Genomic DNA, 14661 nt, shown 5'->3' with positions numbered 1-14661 from the left:
AATCCTTATCTACTCTTTCTACTCTTTGCCGCTCCCAGCTGAACTGCAGCTGTTACCCAGCTGCCATATGGATGGGCCGCCACTATTTTTGGTAGTATTTTTGAGCTCAGCACCAATAAAAACCTACCCCTAGACACGTCACAATCTCTATCTACTCATTCTACTCTTGGCCGCTCCCAGCTGACCTGCAGCTGTTACCCAGCCGCCATATGGATGGGCCGCCACTATTTTTGGTAGTATTTTTGGGCTTAGCACCCATAAAAACCTACCCCTAGACACGTCACAAGCCCTATCTACTCATTCTACTCTTGGCCGCTCCCAGCTGAGCTGCAGCTGTTACCCAGCTGCCATATGAATGGACCGCCACTATTTTTGGTAGTATTTTTTAGCTCAGCACCCTTAAAAACCTACCCCTAGACACGTCACAAGCCCTATCTACTCATTCTACTATTTGCCGCTCCCAGCTGAGCTGCAGCTGTTACCCAGCTGCCATATGGATGGGCCGCCACTATTTTTGGTAGTATTTTTGAGCTCAGCAGCCATAAAAACCTACCCCTAGATACGTCACAACCCATATCTACCCTTTATACTCTTGGCAGCTCCCAGCCGTTTTCAGCCGGTTCTAGCCGTTTAGCAGCTGGTACTAGAAATTTTAAAAATGATTATTGCTATCATTTACCATGAATTAAACCCAAAATATGTTTTTAAAAGTTGATTCCTACGTAATTAATGATGAATTTGCCCTGAAAATAGGCAAAAAACGGCTAAACGGCTGAGCTGCCAGCCGCCAGCCGTTACTTTTCCAACTTTTTGTTCGATTTAGGGAAAATAGACCTACCAAGGATTACTCATGCAAAATTTCAGATCGAAATTCGAATTCTAAGTGCCATTTAATCACTGATTACGAGATGGTTGCATTAAAAACCCCCCCCCCTTTATATAATACGATACCCTTGTTAAACAAAACAAATACCTATAAATTCATAATTTTCATTTTACTATCTGAGCTGTGGAAAGTTTATAATTAAATGCGATAATTAACTATTAATAACAAATAACCAAGATGTACTTTTAAGTACCCAACGATTTTAAGCAAACTAATTAAAGAATTTGTTTTTAAAACTTTGGGCAAAATATCATTTCAGGTCCAATGTCCCCTCTCTGAGAACTTATTCTTACCTTTCCAATAATAGGCCCAGCTTGCACAGTTGGTATCAAAAGTTTCAAACAAATCTCTCCAGGTTTTCTACCTTCACCAGACCTTTAAATAAAAAGAGATGTTACTAATACTATTACTAGGGTTGGCAATCCGCCCAATATTTGGGTCGAATTCGGATACAACATAAGAAAAATTACTTCCCAAAAGGAAACTTTTTTGTGAAATAACCTATCCTCTCACTCCAGAGACAAAGCCTATAATTTACGCAAAAATGTCACAACTCCCCACTCCCCCTTTATTAAAGTGCTACAAAAGTCGTAAAAAAGTAACAATCCGTATCCTCAATTTAAATTGCGGATACGGATTCTGGGTACAAAAATTGTTCGGATTGCGGATAGTCCAACCCTAGTTATTCTGCTCACGATACTTTTATAGACCCTTTAAAGCTTTCTAGGAAGTTTCTTTATATAATTTCTATATAAACTTTGTTCTCATCCATTTTATTTCTTCAAAAATTTACTTAAAGAACTATTTGGTACGTTTTATTTTTTTAAAGGGGGGGGGGGGGGGATGTAATATGATTGTTTAGCCATTGCATTGTGTAAAAACTACGAAGTTGTGGAAACTTTTGACCCACATGAGAGTTCCTCATTATTACCTAACCTGTGCCGAATATGGCAGGTGTCCTAAATTATGTCTACGGCGAGGTTGAGAAGTTCGAGTCAACATTTGATATTTGAACTCAGTTAGTTACTACTAAGCTACCATGCCTCCCTATTTAGTACGTGAAGTACATACCTATTTCTACTTCTGCCACCAGATGCATCCGGATCAGATCTACTCTCCAGAACTTTACAGATCATTGTGTACGCCTGGCCAGTTTCATACAACTTTGTCTATTAAAAGGACTCTCCACAGAAAAATCAACTTTAGATTTTTGAAAATCTAACCTGAAATTATTATTCTCTGTTCAATTTTAGGCATTTTTTGTTTTTGTGGCATCGCGATCGAAGCCCTTTGAAATTTTTTACCTCCTTTAAGTGAATCCTCCCGCCATTTAATTTGTGCTGCTTTAGTGATTTTTAGCTTCTATTTTTGCCGCCGTTGCCGCATTCATCGCCCTTCTCCGCCGCTACTCCGCTGTACGTCGCTTTTTAATACATGCTCCCCTCTCCCTTGTTCAGAAATTTAATGGAGGCTGGGGGTGTTGTGTATAGCTACGTGCGCAATGTATAGCGGAGTAGCGGCGGAGAAGGGCGATGAATGCGGCAACTGCGGCAAAAGATGGTTATATTTGGCGGAGGCGAACACAAAATGGAGGCGGCAGGATTGTCCAGTCAAGGAAGAGGATAAATCGTAGAGCGGCCGGTTGCAATGGAGCAAATGTTCTTTAGCGGCGAACACATATTGAGTGGAGGAAAGTGTAGTATATATTGTTATAGCGGCAGTACAAATAGGCGGCGGACAAAATTTTCAAAGGGCTTCGATCGCGATGCCACAAAAACAAAAAATGCCTAAAATTGAACAGAGAATAATAGTTTCAGGTTAGATTTTCAAAAATCCAAAGTTGATTTTTCTGTGGAGAGTCCTTTTAAGATCCTCGAAACGATGGTGTGTTGGGAATTTAGATTTTTGGCTTTAAAAAAAGAATCAGAAATTGGATTAGTCTGTCTATTAAGATCTCATGGTAGCATTATTGGGTTTTAATAATCCAGATTAGATGAACTTATTGTTTATGTTACATTTTCCCGAATTTAAATGAAGACATTTAAAATAATGTTATCCAATTATGTAAAGTATCTAGTGAAGTTATTTTTGACTGTAGCGAAGTATCTCGCTAATCGCTGGACCGTTATGGTTCTCCTTTACACTGAAGCTTCTTATAGACCCTGAGATGGTTTAAGGCTATTGTATTTTTATGAATAAGTCTGGATATGGTTTTAGGCTATTTTTCTGTCCTTCCATATCCCTACGAATATAGCGCAGCCGCTAGTTTATTCTCAAGTAATAAATTACATTTCCGTTTAATAACAATGGATGAATATTGAAATGGGAATTGATTTTGCGTTTGAGATGTCGATTAGAAAAATATATGAAATGCCTTGAATATAGAATCTGTTTTTCCCTCCACAGAAATCAATCTTTCATCTTTACTGTCTCCAAATATACTAACTTTAGCCTAAAAATAAAAGGTTCATGTATTTTAAGCCAATTAACAACAAATCAATGTAAAGCTCCAATAATTAAAGACTTGATTAAAAGATGATTCGCACTAATCGTCCTAGACATCATTATACCAAATATCAATAAAATTATACCAAATGAAATATTGATGTCAAAAAAGTTTGAAGTACAAAATATTTTTAATGGACCTACAAACTTTCTAGTATTGATTGTCGAGAGGCTATGCATTGTAAATTGTACCTAACCTAAATGCTACAGAAATTATAATAAAAATAAGGACCTTTGATTCATCTCTGATGTTCTTAATAGAATCTCCTTTCTTTCCAATTATGGAGCCTGCTTCCGGACCTAAAAAACAGATGATTTATCAAAGCTATTCTGTAACTAACTTGTCCGTCTAGTGATTTTTTTGTTAGAGTAGTAATGACATGTAAGTGTCAAGTACGTGAAAATGTCAGTGATATTTTTGATAAGAAAATTAAGTTAGTCTCAAAATGAATCAAAATTGTCTAATTTAGCAAGAATTAACAAACAAGAAAAATTTCAAGTTCAAAAATTTACCTCATAGAAGCAACTTGATATCCTTTGAGTTTTGGATTTTGTTTTAAAAAGTGTCTCATCTGTCTTTCTACTAAGTCTCCCAGAACAACAGGGTCGAATTAAACTTTCGATCCATTGTCTAAACATCCCTGAAATTACCTGTTACTAGAGCTCTAAGAACAATGGGGCCTGTGCTTCTGAACTTTAGATCCATTGCCCTATTCCTGTAAATCCCAGAAATTACCTGTAACTAAAGCTCTGAGAACAATAGGGTCTGTGCTATCAAACTTCTCCTCTCTCTCATCTTCGCTAGACATTTCTTAATTTTTATTTTCTGAAATTTAGGTAGGTAATATTGTTTTTAAATCTTGGGGATATTATAATAGAAGGTATAATAAACGTTAACCATAAACGTACTGCATGGTCTATTCTGTTACATAAAGAAAAATATATAAGTGGAAAAACAAATAAGTCTGAATATAATACTTTTGCTAGTGTAGGAATAGAAAAACCTAAACTCAAGTAGACAAATAAACCTATTATTTTCCTTATTCAAAATTAAATCATATCATAAAACATACATATTCTATTGTTTGAGAATTAGATTTACAGTGAAATAACACAAATATTAAAGATTTAAGGCTAAAATACATTTTTAAAAAAAAGAAAATTTTAATATTTTCATACACATCTCTCTTATTTTCATGCAATTTATTTAAAAAATAAGGGAGAGGGGTTTCTATGCTCGACAGGGCACTTAAAGGAAAATTGTAGGGGATGGCTAAAAGTTTTATTTCAGGCGATTTTACTTGCAAATGAAACGATTTAACGATTAACAAACAAATCTGAAATCAGATGCCAATGCGTGCATGTTTAGTCTACGCCGTGTGGCGGCGGCGGTGTTTATAATGGCTTTTAGTAAATTAGTTTATTTTTAATTTTAACTAAAACTATATAAAAACAAAAATTGTTTCGTTTACTTTAAGCCTACAAGGGAAACTCTGGACTTTAAATTTTTAAATCCTAATAATCGTTTTAAAGTTCAAACTATTTCTAAAATAATTTTTGAAAAAAGTTAAAATGTTCTAATAATCATTTAAATCCGACAATAAAATTTTAAAATAGAGACTAAAGTAATATGTATATCAATACTGCTTTACAGCTTAAATTAGCCAAGGGATTTTTAGTTATAATTGGGCTCTTTCACCCCAAGACTAGGAAATTCCTTCCAGGATAAAAATCAGTTTGCAATAACCGCGCAAAGACTTAAATTTAAAAAAAATAGCCTAAAACCATCTCAAGACATATGTGAAGCTTCCCTGTTTTGTAAACTTTACTGACAAATATAAAAACCTTGTTACTCAATTTACATAATTTGATTTATATTTTTTTTAAATCCGGGAGTGTCCTTTTAAAAATTAAACGCGGCAATTGCGCAAGTTTAGTAAGCTCCTAGAACGAAAAATGCGGGTGATCACAACATAGGATTGAGAAAAAAAGGCTAAAAATATGATGTGATTTTTTATCTGTTATTCTTTTGGAACGATGCCATGTTGACACGCGTTTGGAAAAGAGTTGTTGTTTATTGTTCATGTTGTCTGCTAAAAATGAGTAAAGTCATAATGATAGAAAATTAAAGTTAAAAAGGAAAATTAACCCAAAAACGTTATTAAAAAGTGCTCTGTGTTTTTTTTCCAGATAGAGAGAGGGGACAATAGGCTGTTTATTACATTAGTCCCCAAAGTTTTATAATAACGTTTTTTTATTCGCTGGCTTAACAACTTTGAGGACTTGAGTAAATTTTGATTGGTTGGTTTATTAATAATATAAGTTGAGTGTTCAAAATTCAAATGTTTCATCCTTATTCTTACGTTACAGAAAGGTGATTTTGTGTATCGTTATTGGGGATAGATGAACCTGATTGAATGGTTAGAATTCAAACCTGAATCTGAAACTGAATCAAAAACTGCCATTCCTGAACTTTGCAATAAAATTAGCTAAATGTTATTTTGACTTCAGCAGAATTGATATTTCAAAAATTAAGTAATGTTTAACCTTCAAAATAAATATAGATGATACATTTGATTATTTGAAAGTGTTTTTTTTAGCTATAACTATCAATATCTACCTACTGTGTGTTTGTATATATGAATTTGTTTGAAAATCTGTATCTAACAAAGAGAGGGGTAGGTTTCTGGAAAAATCCATAAAGGTTATGTGTTATAAGTTAAAACAGTAGTAGTACGATAATTTATGTTAACTTAAAAATTTTTTTTTTGTCTCTATAGATCTTTTCAATAAGAAATACACATATTTAGTGAAAATTATCGTTCTACTACTATTTTTAAGCCTTAAAACACACACCTTTACGAATTCTACCAGAAACCTACCCCTCTCTTAATATGTATAATCTAAATTCAAGAGGGGGGGGGGGGGGTGATGGCGTGTGACACTTTTTGGCAGGTATGCGGAGCCACCATATATATCTGGAGCCATAGCTGTTATTTTCAGAGCTGCCCCGGGGATAGCTAAATAATATCGGGAAAAAAAAAGATTTTTTATACTGCTTAGTGTAAAGGAATTGGCATGTCATTTTCCATCTTTTTTTTTATTTAAGTTCCTTTGACTTTTACTTTAGGTTTCAAAAAGTGTCACATCCCACCCCATTTTTGTTATTGGTACAAAAACAATTTAATTCAAATAATTAGACATACATTTAAGTATCTTGTTTATTTTTTTTATCTCCATGGGATTTATTGTTTATGTACATTTATTTTTCAGACAATACTCAAATATCAGATGGGTTCAATGAGTAATCCCCAAAATGACGAGCTCGACTCTCTGTTTGAAAAATACAATTTGGAAATACAAACATCTGTGGATCTTATCTCTCTGGCTGTTCATAATATTGCCTTAAATTTAGGTTTCAATATTAGGTTAGTATATTTCTAGTATGACTTTGAAATCGATTAATATCCGTTGGATTAAAACCGGCTTTCAGCTATGTGAAAAATCCTGTATAGCATTGTATGACAGACAATTATCCACGAATATTAAAATAAAATTCACACATTTAATACCAGTTTTGTTACCCCAAGGCTCTATTACCTGCCGGTATTGAGATATTTAAAAGTGTTAAACAGCGTTTCGGAGCTGGAGCCGGGAGCAGCAACATTTTTGGTGGAGCCGGAGCCGTATTTTTCGTTAAAAACTTTTCCGGCTCCAGATTAGCTAAAAATGATTTTTTACATTAATATTATAATTTGGCAACGGTCTATTTCCATATAATAAACTGAAAAACTATTGTTACTTAACAAATAGACACACATCTTTCTACTTATATATAGCTTTAATCAAATATAAGCAAAATATTTTATATTATTTATTTTATTTTATCAAATTCAATAATGAACAAAATTGATATACTAATTTTAAGTTAGGAGCCGGAGCCGCATCAAAATTAAACGGCTCCGACACGCTGGTGTTAAAACTATGTTTGTCTTAGAAATGCCATATCAGGGAAACCGCCGCGCTATTCCATCATTAAACATGAGAACAATAAAGTAAACACAATAAATAAGAAAGTGCTGTTTTTTAAATTGATATTATCAGATAATTTCATGTAAAAAGAATATCTGCATTAGTTTGACAATATTTTAGAGGTGATAATAGCACCTTGCTGACACGAACTCCTGCTGGCATTGTCTTCCTTTATACCTACCTTGACACACAAACAAAGATGCAGCTCACAATATTCCCATTAGGCCCCACCATTCTGATGATACATTGTCACCTGCCTGACACGTCAGATAGCTTCACATTTCAAATCAAAGAAATAGATGAATATGTTCAAGATTTGAGATTAGTCAATTATGAAAGGCATACATACATGTGTTTTATTATCAAAGATAACTTTTTTAACGCTTTGAGTTCTAACCATAACACATCTACCTATTCATCCTAGTAATCGCCATATTAATATAATTTAGATTTCCTTCGTATTATGTAATTAACCTGTTGCTTGTTAATTTTTTGGCCTCACAGGGGCTTCCTATATTATTCCCTGCCTATTGTTACTTCAGGAATCTTCATTCCTTATATTAAACATGTATGCTAATGATAAGGTTGAAGAGATTATTTATCTCCAGTATTGGGGAGAGATTACGCCATAAGGCAAGATTGTTGACTGGCATTGAAAAAGGAATTTATTAGTGTTTTTTTTTATAAATTACGAAAGTACACTAATAAAACTGTTTACAAGTTACCATCACTTTTTCTAAATTAGCATTTTTTATTGAAAAAGTATACTTATGTGTCACAGCAGTTTGAAGTTAACAAAACATTTGATGATATACAGTCAAAAAAATGCCGAACATTTCAAAATTTAAAAAAAAACATGGTGAAACTTATTTTTTAAAAGCGACTTAATGATATTACGCATAACCCTAGTATATTCACAAAAAAACATTTAGAATCACTACTGGAAGGTGCTTATTATCACTTGCTCTTGTTCGTGCATACTCCCCTTTTAAGATTGTTTAAAAATTGGCTGATTCTTCCGAAAAGTATTTGTATTGGAATAAATTGAAGGAAATATTTATATCAAAATTAGCAGTTTTACTTTCGGTATAAAATAGCACATTTAGAAACATCCTAAAAAGCTAAAAATTCATACATCTTTGCTTTTAATTTAATTAAGTATATCAGTAACTAGATAAATATTATATATAGTCAGGGTTTAAAGTTAAATAAATAACAAAACATGAATCTTGTGCAGAAGATACACCCCCTCTGTAGAAACACTAATGAAGATTTGAACAGGTTTATTGTCACTGCCAGATGAGGTGTTAAGAAAAATGTTGAGATATCTTGACTACAGATCTGTTCTAAGTCTGTCAGCAGCCAACACTAGACTCTGGGCATTAGGTTAACATGGATTTTTTCTGCCAGTCAAAAGTTATGATAACTTTTGGATGTTAGTATACAACCACATTGTGATGGAATACTTTTCATCAAAGTAAACGATGCTATTTAGTTGTTAAGTTTATTTTTTGAAGTTAAACTTTATTGAGGTTTGGAATAGCTTAACATTTTATACCATAAAAGTCATTAACACTCAATTATGGCATGAATCAATGGGTTAAAAGGGATAAGACAACGGGCGAAAAGTTTATGTACAGTAAAGAGATTAAAGAGTTTGTACCAGTCTTATTTACTAGGAATCTAAAGGGATAAGACAATGGCCGAAAATTTATTTACATCCCCTGTGATGATACACAAAATTACACCTTGTGTAGATTACAGTTAGTGGTAGAAACGTTTTAACACTGGACTTAATGAACTAACCAATCAAAATTCAACAAAAGTACCCAAAGTTGTTAAGCCAACGAGAAAGAGAACGTTATTATAAAACTTTTGGGACTAGTGTAATGAACAGCCCAATGTATGTATGTATGTAGCCTTGATTCTCTAAAGTTAGGATTCAGATGCACGTGGAGATTGGAGGTGAGAATCCTTTGACCAATCCTAGATTGGTAAGCTTCGCGCACAGTTGAGTGTATTCTATGTTACATTACAAGCTGACCCGCAATTCTCGTGGAAGCTACTCAATTATTACATCACCCTGGCCTAGAGTTTTGGCAGGTGTTCCATATTAAGCCACCCTAATTAATGGCACTCTCATATGGATGAGGAGCATGGACGAGGGAAAGCACGATTACAGTTGCTTGATAGGTAGGATCCTAACTTCCTACAAATCTCCCTCCTTACAACCTAAGGGCATCACAGGGAAGGTTGCGTGATTATATTCTGACAAATTGCAACAGCATTTGTCATCCAAGTGCAATATCTATGAAGGGACTTGAACTCGGATTTTCCCAACCACAGCGTGGTGCGCTAACCACTACTCTATGGGACACCCTATTATACTTCACAGAATCATTTCTGTAGTATATATCCTTAGTTTCATTACGAAACTTAAAGATAGCTAACAGCCCAATGTCACCTCTGTCCCTGGTAATTTACAGTCCAATGTCCACTCTGAAGCCATGAATTGATGGAACCTAAAATCCAAGTTTATAAAAGGTCGTGAAACTGCTTTATGGAAATATTTATTAAAGAAGCATTATCCAAATGTTCTTTTGGCAGAAGATGAAGATCCAATTGAAAGATTTATCAAAGAAACAAGAAAATTAAACACCAGAAAGGTTTGTTAAATTCAATTTGTTTCAGGGGTGAATATTCTGCAAAATTGACCCTACTGAAGAGGGGGAGGGGATGAAAAATATGTGGTTGGGGGAAAAAATGTAAAAATTAAGAAAACTGAAAAAATTTCCATTTCCCCCCACTTGGTAAAAAAAAATAAAAATATATAATGTGAATAAAATGAATAAAATAAAGAGTTCTTTAAATATTTTCCATTTTTTTCTTTATATCTGTTTTTAATTTATAAGTGCAGATGAATCTTATTATATTACCTAACTACTAGCGGATTCGCCCCTAGCCTCTAGGGGCTTTGCCCCAAGATATGGTAAAAAAAGTGTAAGGTGAAATTTGTAAAAAAAAAATATTCCACAATGGAAATCTTCTACAAAGGACCAAGGATATTTCTTACAAAAAAAAAAAGGGGGGGGATTTTTTTTTGTTTTGAGGGGGGTTGGGGGTGTCCACCCCCCAAGAAAATAGCTTAAAACCACCACAGGACCAATAGGTATATACACTGAAGAGTAGAATCCGATCGGTTCAGTGGTTACCGAGATCTTAAGGGACAGACAGACGGACAGACATCAAGCTACTTTGTATTATAGATATATTTATAGGTATTAGTTCGTTAAGATCTCTTCAACCAAAAAATCGTATGAGTTAACCTTTTTAGAGAAAGTTTACTTATATCACGGGATGGTTTAAGGCTGTTTTATTTGGGATGGATTTAGGTTATTTTTTTTTGCATCCTCTCCCTCGCACTTCGAATATATCTTAAGATTTTGGATATTGAATATGTGTTTATATTTGCGGAAAATTTGTTGTCATTTTGGGTTGCTAATATGTACCTCATTTATTGGTCAGTTCATTTATCCAGTGGGATGGGATGGGATATTATTATAGGGGGTGGATGGGGAGTATCGTTATAATAGCCAGCTGGGTGTAACACTTTACAGGGGTGTATATTCTGCAAAATTGACCCTGATAAAGGTGGAGTAAAAAAAATAAAAATGTGTTTTTTTTGGGGGGGGGGGGGAGGAGGGAAAATGTAAAAATTAAGAGAAATGAAAACATTTTTTCCATTTTTCTCTCCTCCTTGGTGAAAAAACTAAAATAATGTGTGGGAGGGGGGATAATATGAATAAAATAAAGAGTTCTGAAAATATTTTTCCTTATTTCCCCTTCCTTGATGGAAAAAAACCAGGAGGGGAAAGAAAATTAAAAAAATTTGCAGCAGGGAAAAAAATTTATTATAAAATTTTGGGGCAAGCAACATCCAAGTAATAATATATCTATTATTTTGTAGAAGCTGACTTGGATGTCCTACTCGGTTGATCCCATCACCCAGGAGCCCTTGTTCCCACAGGGGGTGGGAGGGGGCAGGGGCCCAGGAATGGGATCTTGGTTCCCTCCGCCCTTTTTTCCGCCACCGGCGCCACCAAGAGGCGGTCCTTTTGGCGGGTTTCCACCACTTTAATTTCCAAAGAAAACAGAACGATGTAACAAATAGATATTTATTGTGTAAACCTTCTTTTGATGCCTTTTTGAAAAGTTGTATCTAAATTTTAGTATTTATATCAAAACATAATTTAAAACAAGCATTATTTTAAATCATATGTGATATGAAAATTTTATTAGCAAAGAATAGTTATTTATTTTATCGTAATATAATAGTTTTCCGCTGATATTAAAATGAAAAATTATAGGATTAAAATCAGTTTTGTTATCTCCGAGGGGCCGAAGGCACAGGATGACAACACTGGAATTGATTTATAATTTTTAATTTGATATTCTTGGAAAATTGTCTTTAATACAATGCTATAGGTACATGTTTTTTCAGCATAGCTGAGGACTGGTTCTAGTCCAGCGGATATTACCTAATTTGTTTCAAAGCCATACTTAATTACTCAAATTATATTGTATTTTATTTACTAAATTATATTATCCATAAAGGGGACTATCCACGAACAAGAGCACATGATTCTAAGTACCTTCCAGCATTGATCCTGAGTATTTTCTTTCAAAATATAATAGGTCACTATTAATAATAATTATATTGACGAGAAAATTTATGTTTCACCACATCAAGTTGAAGAAAAGTAAAAAAATGTCCATGATTTTTAGTCAAAATTCTATCAAACGTTTTGTTGAGTTCGGGGTGTCTTTAATTGTCCATGTTGTCAATTGATAAAAATAAAAAAAAATTCAAAAGCACATTTAATATATCTCATATGTATGTTTAAATTAATGCTAATATGGATTAATTTACAATCTATATAACACGAGTATTCGCATGTGTATCATCAAATATCCATCTTATTAAAAGAATTAGCTTCATAACAGTTTTCAATATCAATTAAAATACCTAAAAAAAACATGGTGAAACATAAATTTTCTCGTCAATACAATAATGATATATGGTGACCTATTATATTCTGAAAGAAAATACTTGGGATCAATGCTAGAAGGTACTTAGAATCACGTGCTCTCGTTCGTGGATAGTCCCCTTTGCAGATAGCACAATGCCAGGTACCAGTCGAAAAAGAAAGGTTTCTGGAGGAGGGAGGGGTTACATTCAGAGCTTTCAGAAACCGAAGCTAAGCCAGCAACAGAGGTTGGTTTTATCCAAGGTCATATATTCTGCAAAAGATTAATTCTTTTTCCCATAAACCACATATTTTTATTCATCCCCTCCCCCCCCCCCCCCCCATTAGCATGGTCACCTATGCAGAATATACACCCTTTGTCTTATCACCAGGGAGGAAGGGTACATTGGACTGTTTATTACACCCCCAAATTTTTATAATAATGGTCTCTTATTCGTTGGCTAATAATTTTGGAGAGTTGAGTGTCTAAACGTTTTAACCACCACAATTGTGATTTACACTAGGGGTAATTTTGTGAATCATCATTGGAGATTTCATTTTTTCAGAGGATGTCTCTAACTCCACATTATGAGAATAGTATTCTGGGCATGCTAAGGAAGATAGCTGACCAACTTGATATTCCTGAACAAGGACAGTCAGAAGCACAGCTTGCCTTAGATATCCATCTCATTGTAAAGGTTTGTTAATCTATTAAATTACAGGCGGCTACGCCTCTTGAGGCGTCTAGATGCGCTTGAGATGTGTGTGTGTGTGTGGAGGGTAGGGGGGGGGGGGGTCCACCCCTTTAGTTTTTTGCTAACATTTTCATTTTAGGGGTGATTTCTCTTGTAAGGGTGGTGGTACCCTCTCCTAAAATAGTTACAAACCTTAACAGACTTATGAGAAGCTGTATTATATAAAAGTACAGCGGTTAGAGAACTTTGAAACAAATTGGAAAGAGGAGAGAGGAGAGTAGTTCTTTCTATGCCTAACCTTTGTGGGGGTCCTTAACTTGCGGGGGCTTTTTCCTTTGATTCTCTTACCCTATGGTAACCCCCTCCGGTTCCACTTTATTTCCTTTTTTATTTTATTTTTAAATAAGGGGAGATAGTTTCGGTGCCTAACAATGCACGATGTGTGAAAGTTTCTGTGATTACTCTTCTCCTTCATTATAGGATTTTTTTTTCTCTCTTTAAGGACCTAGAAGTAAGTGAACAGCCGCTACAGGGTAAATATGTAGAAATGAATAAGAGAGAATTACCAGTACGGGGAAATGTTGGTTACAACAAAAAGGCAAAACTGTTTGAAGATCTAAGTGTCTGTCATTGTAAGGTAAAGCAATTTTTTAAAGAGTTATCCAGGGGTGTATTTATTCTGCTTTGTTGACCCTGCTAAAGGGGGGAGAAAAAGTATATAAGGTTGGGGAGAAAAAATCTTGAAATTAAGAGAACTGACAACATTTTTTTCCATTTTTCTTCCCTCCATTGTGAAAAAACTAAAACAATATATGGGGAAGGGGGGGGGGGGGTTATAAATAAAGTAAAGAGTTCTGAAAATATTATTCCCTTGTTTCCCTCTCAATGGTGGGAATAAAATATAAAAATTTACAGCAGGGGGAAAAATGTATTTTGTGCAGAATATATACCCCTGGAGTTATCTGGTAACCATGATATGATCGTTCGGTTAATCAAAGGAAAAAAAGTACATATAGCTTAATCTTCTGCACATTTGTGCTGTACTGTTAACCAGATTTTCATAATTTTAAAATCTCACTGTTTTTCAACAATAGTTATATTATTACCTGGATCTTACACCAGATTATCATGTATTCTAATAAAGTGAAACTTTTAGCTGGCTAAAATAACTATCTCCCCCCATATTATCCCATCTCCTCTCCTCATTTTGTATGAACGAACTAACCAATAAATTGTGCCCATATTAGCAACCTTATATCCATTTAAATTATCCCTTATTAAAGATTAATTTTTCCCCAGGTGTTTCCATTGTTGAGCCTACCCGACACAGTTCTCTCTCGTGTATTTAAATCATTGGACATCAAGGACAAGAAAAATCTTAGGCTCGTCAACAGATGGTAATTTTATATTCCAGTTTGCGGCTTTGAGACCGATTAATATCCACTGGATTAGAACTGGTTCTTAGCTGTACTGAAAATCATTCATGTATAGCATCGTATTTCAGACATTTTTTCAC

At 34.3% G+C, this 14661-nt stretch overlaps 3 protein-coding genes and 1 pseudogene across 9 annotated transcripts in view; 3 read left to right on the top strand and 1 right to left on the bottom strand.

Moving 5' to 3' along the window:
• Nucleotides 1-4654, bottom strand: part of LOC145306131 (putative arginine--tRNA ligase, mitochondrial) — a 38964-nt gene extending 34310 nt beyond the window's left edge. For all 5 annotated transcript variants that reach the window (XR_013874899.1, XR_013874900.1, XR_013874901.1 and 2 more), the window contains exons 1-5: nt 4128-4654; nt 3624-3691; nt 3261-3338; nt 1958-2031; nt 1180-1261 (exon numbers count right to left, since the gene is read on the bottom strand). Coding sequence is in view for 1 of the 5 variants with exons in the window: in XM_080148095.1 (XP_080004221.1) it covers nt 1180-1261; nt 1958-2031; nt 3261-3338; nt 3624-3691; nt 4128-4200 (375 nt within the window). In the remaining 4 variants the exon portion in view is untranslated. The remainder of the gene's footprint in view (nt 1-1179; nt 1262-1957; nt 2032-3260; nt 3339-3623; nt 3692-4127) is intronic.
• The window catches only part of RpL19 (ribosomal protein L19), a 249838-nt gene that overhangs the window by 233442 nt on the left and 1735 nt on the right, over nt 1-14661 (top strand). Inside the window, exons 2-5 of one of the 2 annotated variants that reach the window (XM_080148091.1) lie at nt 12600-12698; nt 13017-13148; nt 13648-13782; nt 14445-14542. In XM_080148091.1, the coding sequence (XP_080004217.1) occupies nt 13020-13148; nt 13648-13782; nt 14445-14542 (362 nt within the window). In that variant the 5' untranslated portion in view covers nt 12600-12698; nt 13017-13019. Of the gene's footprint in view, nt 1-12599; nt 12715-13016; nt 13149-13647; nt 13783-14444; nt 14543-14661 lie in introns of both variants that reach the window. The other variant, XM_080148092.1, reaches the window with a different exon arrangement.
• LOC145306135 (uncharacterized) lies at nt 6644-12053 on the top strand. 2 transcript variants are annotated; one of them, XR_013874903.1, is made up of 7 exons: nt 6644-6819; nt 7544-7762; nt 8008-8085; nt 8706-8809; nt 9968-10089; nt 11391-11746; nt 11909-12046. XR_013874903.1 is itself a non-coding variant. In XM_080148101.1 (6 exons), the coding sequence occupies exons 1-6, from the start codon at nt 6683-6685 to the stop codon at nt 11559-11561; spliced, it is 831 nt and encodes a 276-aa protein (XP_080004227.1). In that variant the 5' UTR covers nt 6644-6682; the 3' UTR covers nt 11562-12053. The 2 variants fall into 2 exon arrangements, 1 of the variants encoding a protein (XP_080004227.1); XM_080148101.1 differs by having other exon boundaries at nt 11391-12053.
• LOC145306702 (small nucleolar RNA U3) lies at nt 9805-9839 on the top strand (annotated as a pseudogene).

This window comes from Acartia tonsa, chromosome 14 (genome assembly GCF_053477335.1).
Source record: "Acartia tonsa isolate MP-2025a chromosome 14, ASM5347733v1, whole genome shotgun sequence".
NCBI lineage: Eukaryota > Metazoa > Arthropoda > Copepoda > Calanoida > Acartiidae > Acartia > Acartia tonsa.
This window is presented reverse-complemented; position numbering and strand designations above follow the sequence as displayed.